Source organism: Gavia stellata, chromosome 8 (assembly GCF_030936135.1).
Source record: "Gavia stellata isolate bGavSte3 chromosome 8, bGavSte3.hap2, whole genome shotgun sequence".
Taxonomy (NCBI): domain Eukaryota; kingdom Metazoa; phylum Chordata; class Aves; order Gaviiformes; family Gaviidae; genus Gavia; species Gavia stellata.
The window spans coordinates 5195917-5207500 of record NC_082601.1 but is presented as its reverse complement, the minus strand read 5'-3'; the positions used below and the strand labels follow the sequence as shown (position 1 = coordinate 5207500).

Here is an 11584-nt window from a genome sequence, read left to right as displayed (position 1 = left end):
GTGAGATTGTTGACATCTGCCGAGGTTGGAGAGCTCAGTAAGCAGGAAATGGGGTGTCACTCTGAGTGGTAGTTTACCATTATCCTGGCATCCTAATGAAGTGTCTGCAGTGCACAGAGCTTCTGGATGGCATCTTAACGCACGGCTAAGCAAAAGCACTTCTCTCCTTGTCACTGTCATCCATCTGCCTGCACCCTACTGTAGCCAATGGGATGGAACCATGCTACAATGTGCTATAAGCCATTTAGAGTTGCACATTGCATAATCAGTCCCATCAAATATGTAAAAAATGACTATTATTGGTTATTTCCCTCAAACTCTGGCACCTGGAGTTTGATACATTAAAGTTTAACTTTCGTAAGTGCTGTTTTTTCCCATTAATTTCACATATATTTTTGTTACATGGGACTGAGTTGCAAACTCATTGTCTTGGGTCTTGCTAAGAGATCGCAAAAGTTGTATGAATATTCATTGCAAACTCCACTTTATATCATATAGGATGAGTTTATCAATTGCCCATATAGAGAGCTTTCACGCAATTCTCATTTTCTTTTGTAACATCTATTTCTGAGGCATGAATAAAAAGTAAAATCAATTCAGATCACAAATTGGTTATTTTCCTTATAGTAAACATTAGTTAGTTTGAACGCTTCTTATAGATTTTTTTTTAAAAACAAGAAAATATTTTACAATGTATCTGCACGAGATGATTGCCATAGTGTACTGCAAGTGATTAAAATTGGGACTTTCTTGTTGCATACAGAAACATTAAAATATCCTGACATTCTAAGTGATACAGATAATTTATCTATATATTTATACATAAAAATCTGTGTAATTTAGGCAGCATGACCTCCAGAATATGAAGACTTACCAAATGAAAGCAGAGTTTTGGGCAGATGACGTCTCTGAAAAAAAATCAAGCCAACAGAGCACTCTCTTTGAAGCAAGTTTTCATTCCCTGATAACACCAAAGCTATCAAGGACTGGGGTTAAGCATCGTGTGACAGGGCAAGCTTCTAAAATGGGCAAGAGCAAGATGAATTGGCTAAGTCGGGTGTTTATTTATACAAACAAGAGGGCAGAACATAATTTAGTTGCATCAGGAATTTTTCACAGACATTAAAACTATAGCAAACATAACAGCGGGGATGCTTGCACAGCAGCACAGTGGGGAAGCTCACAGAGCGTCTGCCCACACTACGGCTGGCTGTAGCCAGCGCCATAAGTCTCACAATTTCATTAGCACTCGAAAATCCACCTAAACCACTCAGTTCCGATTAAAAAAAAAATAACTGAAATAAACAAACCAAAAACGCCCCAGACAAGACCTGTCTTTCTCTCGGCAGCTGAATCAGTCGCGAATTGTTGGAAAAACTCTTGGCTGACAGATTTTGCTGTAGCAACAGTGTGTGACGTTTTAACCACAGCAGAAATCTTATCCAAAAAAACAAAACAAGGTGAGAAGAGCCATGTAAGAAAATCAGAGAAAACCATGATTAAAAAAACAACAACAAGAAAACATAGATTAGGCGGCAGATCAATAGTTTGATATTTTATGCAGAATCATAAATCACTGGGGTTTTTCAGTAGTTCAGCTGTGAGGCTCGAGAGCATAAAAAGAAACCATGTCTCGTGATAAAATTAGGCATTAATGTGAGCCATAAATGCCATGTAACATTAAACATGCACAAGCCACTGCAATGCTTGGCAAAGGAAAATGGGCGCTATAGTAAAACTATACAAAGTAAGTCGGACATGAATAATGCAGCAGGTCTGAGGAGGGTCACGGGTCAGACTCCAGTACCTTACAAAATAATGAATGCATGTCAGGTTAGAGACATACATCCCTTCCTAGCAAACGTGAGTTATTGGAGATAAACCTTGGACTTCCTGTTCTGAAACAAAGTGGCTTGTTGTAAACATCTACATCCATTTAAAATTAATGATTAAAAGAAAGATTCGGTGGGATTTGCTTAAGTATTCTTTATGGACACGAGTGCTAAAGGTTACTTTCTTCATTCATTTTTACCCAGCCACTGTTAATGTTACAGACACATTGTGTTTTCTTCGGCGCTCAAATGTTTATCCAAAGCTCATTTACAAAAGAGCTTATATAATATTAAGTGGGGTTTTTTCAATGCATTCTTCATTTAAATGTAAACAAGAGAGCATCTCTGCTGTTTTGCTCCATTAAAGGGAGTCAGCCCTATTTTTAAAGACAGTAACCCAAATTCTAAATACATGTTCTGTGAAAATACTACATGGAAAACCAGCTGCAATTCACTTCAGAGTATCCTGATCTGCTGAAATTATCACCTACGTCTTCCATATTTTGCCCAAACAATGCAGAAAGGATTAGCCGTCCTCTCATTCTTTATTTGATATATGTGATTATGATGAGTCTTCTGCCTTGGAAATCTTCACAGGGAAAAGAGAGTCAAACTTTCCAAAGGGGAATCTTTTCCCCAGATTTTCATGATAAAATAAGGATAATGAAAAATAATATTATTTCATTCTATCAGAATTGGTCTGCTTCATTTTCTAGACTTAGCTGGAGAATTTAACAGCTGTTCAGAGTGTTTTCCTTCCTTTGTACTGCCAGGCTTCATAATACAAAGCACAAAGAGGGGGATACCTTCTCCACAGCTATTTATACAAACCCATGTTTAAGAAACTCTTCCCTCCATTTCAGCATGGTAAAGAGAAAACCTCAAAAAAAAAAAAAATTAAAAAATCTTCCTACTTAGGAGTCTGAAAGGGGAAAATTTCTAGGAAAGCAGAACTCAAGGTTTTACAGAAAGAAAGCAAATACATAGGTATTGCAAATGAAACATAAGATCTTGCATCTGATCTGTTAAATATTCCATCAACAAGGTCAAGTGTAAAGACAAGCCCAGCCATAAAAATGGAAGCGACAGTAAGCTTTAATAAAAAAAATGAACAGTTTATCCTCTTCAGCTTCTCAAGTGGAAAACCAAATTCTTTTATACTAGAGAAAAATCAAGCATGTATACAGCATTTAAAAAACCACCAGTATCAACTATTTTAATGAAAGAGTACCCAATATTTTCACGGAACTGTAAAAGGGAGTGAGACTAAGTGTTATGGCAAAAAGCTTGGGCTCAGCAGCTTTGTGTGGGTAATGGCGAAATGTGACTGTGATTTATAATGAGAAAAGGTATCTACAACATACAATTTTCTACCTAGCTGCAAATAATAATTCATAGTGATGTCCCTTCCAGATAAAATACCTTTGCAATGTAGGACTCATGTGGTAAAATGATCATGATAAATGTCAGACCAGTGCAGGTAACGGCTTTACAAACCATTAAGATTAGCCGGCTCTTTTTTTTGATGATAACAGTAACCATGCTGTGACTCTATGTGGTAATAATATCTCAGTACTGATAAATGCCAGAGCCGGGCAGAGGTGTTTATCATTCCCAGTTCAGAAATGCTGACTAAAGTTACCACATGTTGCCTGTTTTTTCTTCTTTTACAATAGACTAACAATTAACAAATACACTGATTCACTAATAATTTTAAGCAAAATTTATGCGGTTTTTGTGCTTTAGTGCCTACCTAAAGATCTCCTCTCCTCTATATCAGTACTGATCACTTTGGTACAGTAAGCCCTAAACCCAAGCTTTCTACCCTTGCCATTCTCTCAATAAATAATTTCTTTGTAAATTAATACTGCTCTTTTTAGTTTCTCTCTTTTACAAATACACCTTATAACGAAGCGCAGCCTCCGTAATGTCGCTGTTTCTGTAGGGAAGGTGGTTACCAAGCTGGTATCTCTGTTGATCAACACAGAGCAGAGACACTTCCTTCAAGAGAGCACGCTAAAGATTTGCTGTACGACATTTCTTTGCAAGTATTTTGCAATGGACAAACAGTGAGCCTTTCCTTCCATTGAGTCTTTACCTACCTCAGTGTTTCAGTCCCACTCAAGTCCATTGAACTCTCGGGAGAAAACAGAATTAAAAAATAAACTAGTTGAGAAGCTTGATTTGAGAAGTTGCAGAACAGCCAAGGCAGCCCCAACCTAAATATCACTTATCTAGTAAGATCATAGCATGTACGCACACCAAGCAGCACAAATCAAAAGCCCACAGAATTTGTATCCCCTCCTACAATAAGTCACTTCTGCAAATTTCATATCATTTTCATTTGCAGCTTCTGTCATATTTCCACTGGACAGATCATCCATGGGAGAAAAATAAACAGTACTAATGTCTTGTGGCAGAGAACGTCAAGGGATGACTGGGTTGCAAGACTGGGGGAGTTTGTATTGCTCAGAAGTTAAGGTTCTGTATAGGTCAAACCAGAACAAGAGTAAAATACACAGAAAGTGTATTCTTCGTGTGTGTGTAACTTCATAATCACTATTGTCAATTGCATGATTTCCTGTAGGATAAATCATATGAAAGTTTAGGGGGTTTTTACAGGAAAATAATACCTGTGCATTGACTACTCTTGTCTTTCATATCTATATAAATTACCAAATTATAAACAACATAGACATATACATCTATATCTGTGTGTATGAAGTACTAATCTCAACAGGAATTAGGAAGACAGGCTGAGGAAGGAATATTGTCCTAGTAATTTTAATTTCTAAATTCAGTTTGACTGCAGGAAATTTTTGCTTGAAACTTTTTTTCTGGTGAAATCTTTGAATCAAGGCACTAATCACCGTGTATGCTTATGCAGCACCTACTGCAACTGGGATTCAGTCCTGATTGAGATCTCTGGGTGCTAAGGCAATATAAATATTAAAAAGGAACATATACGAAGAATGATATGTGATAATTAAATCATAGATGATAAGATCAGAAAAGTACTGTCAGGTTATCTAGGGCATGTAACATGCAAGATGTTTTCCCTGCGTCAGACCTACTGACACCTTATCTAATCTGTTCCTAAACGAGAGCACAGTTGTGCATGACTTCGCTTTAGTTGCAACATCTTATACAAATCGATGAAAATATCAGTCAAACCTTTCCCATGAAACTATGAATCATGCATCATCAACAGGAAGGTATATCTTTGCAAAAAGAATAGCAAGGTTCTTATCACCTCAAACGAAAGATTAAAACCCTTAGTACTACATTCTTTATTACTAATTGTAAGTTTGAAATACAAATTGTTTCCTACAGAAATTACTGTTGTGAGATGCTACAGGTGTTAGAAAATAGCTACACTGGAATAGTTTATTGAAGTAATTGATCACCAGAAAACACCTCTAAAAAGAATAGCAAATCATTTCATATTTTCAAACACGGTGGGGTATAATGTTAAGGATAGAGATTCATAAATATAGCTGATTAAGTTATGATCAGACAAAAAGGACAACAAGGACTACCTGGGAAGTGCATCCATCACAGAAGCTGCACCATTGGACAAATGTAATTCCAAAGTGGAAGTCCACTTAAGATGTGGATCCCTTACTGCTTGGAGGAACTTTAGCTTAGAATGACAGTCTAATAGTCTAATAAAATAAATGAAAAGCAAAAGGATATAATTCTGTGAACCAGAAAATGCTTCCTTAAGATTAAGAGGGAAATTTAATCCTTGTAAATTGCTCTTGCTCTCTATTAAGGTGACAATCAGAAGGTATGATATATTCTGTTTTTAACCATATATTAATGATGGCTTTTCTTGTTAAGGTACCAGATACAGTACTGGACAAAGTAATGTCCTAATGTGGCACTCAAGTAGTTATTTTCTCTTGTCTCTTGTCTTTTTTCCCCTTAGAAATCCAGGACAAAGCCACTCGCATCCAATCCATACGGAGCCTGGTAAAAAAGCTCCCTAGACCAAACTATGACACAATGAAAATCCTCTTTGAACATCTGAAAAAGTAAGTAGAACTGTGGTACTAACAGATAATTTTAAAAGGAATTGGTGTGTGGTGTCCAAATCCTATTGGAAATGTCATCCAAAATACCAAGGATAATTGCGTTCTTTGGCAAAACTCAACGTGATTTATAGTATCAATGTATACCCTATTCCTGCTCAAGAAATCAGTATGTCTAAGCAAAAGCATAAATTTTTCCTCTACTAGAAAAGAGAACAGTTCTGTTTCCTTCGATGCAGTTAGATGCATGAGGCTTACTATGCTACAGGTATATTTAATTGGGCAAATGCAGAATGTTCCATATTGCATTTGTCCAGTTTGGTTTGACTTTCTCGAACAACAGACCTTTTGATCGCCATATTTTCACCATCGAGATCCCTGCCGTTCAAACTCCTTTTTTTGAAGCACATAATGATAGAAATAACCTCACCCAAGAAAACAGGTTATGAGTTTTTGTACCTCACTAGGAAACTTGTGACAACACAGAACATCTAAAAAACACTGAGGAGAGATTTGGAAGTGCACTTTTGCTCTCCTAATGTTGCTGAGATACCACAGAGGCAGAAAAAAGACACTGTGAGGCTCCTCCTTATCATTCCCCTGTGATTTACGCACTCATTGAGCTCCATTTGCAAGAGATGTCTGCCCATAAAGTCAACCCAAGTTCTCATGTTCACCTTGGGTTTTCTTCTCGTGTTTCATGGCATTAACAGTAAAAACGTGCATAAAGCACGTGCTCACTCAGAAACCAACCTGCAGCTGCTTGACTTGCAGAACGACTGGGCAGAAGTCGCAGATGTCAGGACAGGGACACATGAAGGACGGGATCCCGTTCCTCCCTCCGTGATTGTCCTGCTGTTGGGATTGACCAGTGCCATATTGCACAGTCACTTTTCAGTCAAACTATCCTTAAATTGAAGGGACTAAGAAGGATCTAGGGCCCCATGGAAGCCCTGTGCACAGAGGAGTAGTTCATCCCAGGAATGATATAATGACCCCAGTGAGTGAGTAATAAAGACTCCAAATAAAAAACTACTCTGAGCTTAAAATGAATGATGCCTTTATACTGATCATTTCTTCTGTATTCTCCTGGCATATATATGTAAGAGATGTAGAACCTTTATCTTGTTTTGCAGCTTCCAGTTGAAACTGCAAAATGAAGTCCATATAGTCGTGGGAATGTACCCGTTTCATTAAGCATGGAAGGATTTTAAACAGTCCATAAAATGACTGAGTTTGGCCTTGCAGAAAAACAGTTTTCTGTGTATTCATCTGATGTACTGTGTGCACACATTCTCTCCTTCAGCGGGTTATCTAGAGAAGGATGATAATTTATTACTGTCGATGGAAGAATAATAAGGGAAATTATTTCCTGGGAAGAACCTGAGTGCAAGAAGTGGGTACAGGCTGTCAGCACAGATACGCCATATACAAAATTTACTGCACCATATGCGGCATTGATCCTAACCTGAAGAAAGTTTTGTTACCGTGTCTTAGGGGAGAGCTATCAGGTATACACAATAAGTCTTTGATCTGGTAGTTAAATCACTTGATTGAGACTCAGGAGATGTGGGTTCAGTTCTTGGCTTTGACCGGATGTTCTAGGTGACCTTGGGTAAATCACTTAATCTCTCTGTGCCTCAGTTCCTTGTTTACAAAATGATGATAATACTTCCTTTGTCTGCCTTGGCTTTTTAGAGCATAATCTGTTTGGGACAGCAATTGTTTCCTGCTGTGTATGTGTAGAATAACTGGCAAAAGTGGACGAACACTGGTGGTTTTGGAAAAAAGAAAAGGAAAAAACCCGGCACTAAAATACGGACAATAAAATACCAATACTTTGTAATGCGTACGTACAGAATACCAGGCTTGACTACAACTCTATAGATATGGTGGGAAGGTGGATGCACTAACCAAATAAGCACATGCTCTTACCCAGGTATCACTGCAGAAGGCATGGTGAAGCTAGAGGCATACTGACGCAACGCTGTGGCACAGAGTGATGGAAAGCAGGAAAATGTTGTATCTGAGCCATTTGGGGTTCTGAGCATTATGCGAGCAGTCATCTGAGCCTCTCTGAAGAAGGTCAGCCTTCTCTGGCACACAAAAACCCAAGGAAAGACAGGATTATGCCATAAGCTTTGCTCCATTGATGGGGAAGCAGCAGTAGAATAGGTATTGAAAACACCAAAAAAAAAGGTAAAAACCAGTATGTTCTCTTGAACTCGCCAATGCAAAAGACGGGCCAGTCTAAACGGCCTCATGGCTCCGTAAATGAGAATGAAACAGTTTACATACATTGTTAGAAATTACAAGATGTTTATATTATACAAATGTAAGCAGTAGATGTTTATTTAAATTAACCTAGGAAACAAGACTAATTTACAGAGGTTACAAAACGTAGAATTATATCATTTTTAGGGATATTCTTCAGAATAGGGGTGCCAATGTGCACAATAGGCCAACCTCACCACTGACTTGCACCTTGTGCCATCCTCTTCAATCACAGGGTTTGCTCAGTGTAAATCACAGGAGGCTCAAAAGTTTCTGATCAGTTGAAAAAAATAAGTAAGCTGGTTTGATTTGAGGCATATTACTGCAATTTCTCTATTTGCTGGTGGAGACGGCAGTTCTTGCCCAATGTTGAACTGAGCTTCAAGGGGTTTCTGATGGGGAGAAGCTGAAGGACAGCAGTTACACTGTGTCTGTGGCATTCCCCTCTTTCTCCTACCCCTTTCTTTCCTCTCTATTAGACAAATAGGAAGGCAGGGCTGTGCAGACTTGGGCCATGGGACTGTGTAAGCCTGTGACTTCTGTACATCAGGTGAGAGCGTATGTCTCACTGACATGTGGGAGCTCAGCACAAGAATCCAACCTTCGCCCGGAATACTACCTTTATCCTAAATCACTGACGGCAGCGAGGCTGCACTGTGGTTTCATTCTGCAGCGGTCCGGTCTGCAGGAGTGGGTCCAGATCAAGCCCAAATAACAATGTGAAAGTCACTTCAGAAGGGTCCTTCTTTAGAAACCCAGACAAAGCAGCTGATGAGAGAGTCTGCGAGAAAGGCCTGGCAGCAGGGATTAACACCACTGCTGTATATCTTTCTTAAACCAAGCCCTCTGAAGTTGCAAGAAGTCACAGTGCAGCGTATGAAGCCCACAGGAGAGGGATTAAAAGCAAAGCTTGGGGTTGCAGTACCTGTTCTTTTAAGTTCTTTGCATTTGATGGGGGGGGGAACTACCAATGTCCCCTATTCAACTTCACATGGAATTTATTCTACTACTCATAAGCAGAAGAGACAAAATAGGGGTCTGAACAGACATATCACATAGCTATGGCCAGTCTAATACCATAAGAAACTGTTTTAATTAGGACTCGTACTGAAAATATTTGAGCACAACTACTATTAGGTTATTCATACTTCTTCCTGAAGACGAGCAAATCAAACAAATATTATACTTTACACATGAAAGAAACAACAAAACCCAAGCTGAGTAGGGATTTTCCCAAATAAAGGCCTACAGAAAACAGCCTGTTCTACTTGATCATGTTTAGAGACTATTTACTTGCTATATGTAGCCCTCATACTGCTGTCCCATATATTCGTGAAAACAGCTCCCCAGGACCCCACTCTTTCCTGTTGTTTATTTACAAGATAATTTTACTTCCCGAGTGCGCTAATTGCAGGTACCAGATAAAACTGATATACCTTTGCGGTCCTATTTTGCAGGCATACACAGGACACCAAATGATGCAGAAATCCTGTGTTGGCTCTCTGCACAAACGTGAACTGAGAGCAACCAATCCCTATCTAAGAAATCATTATTTATACCCAATACTTTACTCACAAAACTGTAATTCAAGTGAGGCAGTAGGAGCATTTTGCTTTTTAAGGTTCCCATGGTATTTTATGATCATTACCTAACCTGCTTTCACAGCAGCATCTTGAGGTAGCTATTACACACCCAATGGGAAACTGAGGCACAAGGAGTTTAAATGGCTTAATGACTCAACGTAAGCCAGCAATACAGTCTAAAAGCCTGGAGGGGTTGGTTTCTCTGCACAGAAGCTTCTGCAGCGACTGCAAAATACTCTTTCCTCCCTAATGCAAAATGCAGTAGGGCAGAGGAGCACCCTGGCTGGGTCCCCTGCACCACGCTCCGAGCTGGCGAGGGCGAACGCAGCTCTGCTCCAGAAGCTGTGTGCCTGCATTATACAGCAGTGTGCCTGAGCTAATAAGCTGTGCTTATTAATGTTAAATTAATGAATCTCAGCCTGCTCTGCTTATTAGGTTGAGCTCCGTGCCACCGCAAGGCAGCTCTGCGACTCCCAGACCCGAGCTGTCTCACATCTGACCAGGCTGGAGCACAGGGCAGCCAAGCTCGAGTCTGTCTTTACCCATCCACGTAGACACCCCCGTGAAGGGATATATTGCAGACAAAACCCCTCTCCTTGCTTCTTATTTTCCCGCACAAAGGCAGGATAATACGTGTTATTTACAAAAGTATAAAATGGATGTTGAAATAATTAAATGGGAAGACGGGGGCCAGCCTGATGCTACCATCCCTCTCCCTTACGTGGAAAGCACTGAACCCAGATGCCCAACTGTGGAAGATATTCTTCCAGCAGCAGCATCTGCCTCCTTGGCAGGCACTTCAGGCAAGTTGTCTGGGGAGCTCTGCAGTTGCCTCTTGGTTTATCACGTGGATCTGTTACTGTGGCCTATCTGGCTGCCTTGTCCAGGCAGAAGCCAATTCCTTTTGATTCACCTTTGAATCCAAGAAACTCCATTTTTTTTGCTCCATTTTTCCCATTACTGTATACAGCACAGCAAGACATTTTCAGATGCCATCCATTTCTGCTCTTTCAGAGAGAGAATGATGATTTCCTTTCTGACTGCCTTCCCCCCTGCCCAAATTCTTCATTCTTACTAGCAATTGTTCGCATCAATTTCACTGGAAATAAGCTCCTCATCAAGAGAAGAACTTTTTATCTAAGATGAACCCACTAATATTAATACATTATCTAACAAAAGTCATAAGTATTACAAGATTCATGCTTTAGTTGTTTTGAAAAATAACCTTCCCCCATATTCATAGGTCTATGAACAGAGAAAAGCATCCAACTTCGACAAATGAAACACATGTCCCCCCTCAAACCTCACAACACATGGTATAATCACAGAATCACTAAGGTTGGAAAAGACCCTTAAGATCATCAAGTCCAACCATCAACCAACCCCACCATGCCCACTAAACCATGTCCCACAGTGCCATGTCCACACACCCCTTGAACACCTCCAGTGATGGTGACTCTACCACCTTCCTGGGCAGCCTGTTCCAGTGCTTCACCACTCTCTCAGTAAAGAAATTTTTCCTAATATCCAGTCTAAACCTCCCTGGTGCAACTTGAGGCTGTTTCCTCTTGTCCTGTCGCTCATCACTTGGGAGAAGAGACCAACACCTGCCTCACCACAACCCCCTTTCAGGCAGTTGTAGAGAGCGATGAGGTCTCCCCTCAGCCTCCTCTTCTCCAGACTGAACACCCCCAGCTCCCTCAGCCGCTCCTCATCAGACTTGTGCTCCAGACCCCTCACCAGCTCCATCGCCCTTCTCTGGACACGCTCCAGCACCTCAATGTCCTTCTTGTAGTGAGGGGCCCAAAACCGAACACAGTATTGGAGGTGCGGCCTCACCAGCGCCGAGTACAGGGGCACG

At 40.1% G+C, this 11584-nt stretch overlaps 1 protein-coding gene across 1 annotated transcript in view; it reads left to right on the top strand.

The window, feature by feature from the left end:
• ARHGAP15 (Rho GTPase activating protein 15) overlaps positions 1–11584 on the top strand; it is a 313756-nt gene that overhangs the window by 284213 nt on the left and 17959 nt on the right. Inside the window, exon 13 of the mRNA XM_059820503.1 lies at positions 5764–5869. Coding sequence (XP_059676486.1) covers positions 5764–5869 — 106 coding nt within the window. The remainder of the gene's footprint in view (positions 1–5763; positions 5870–11584) is intronic.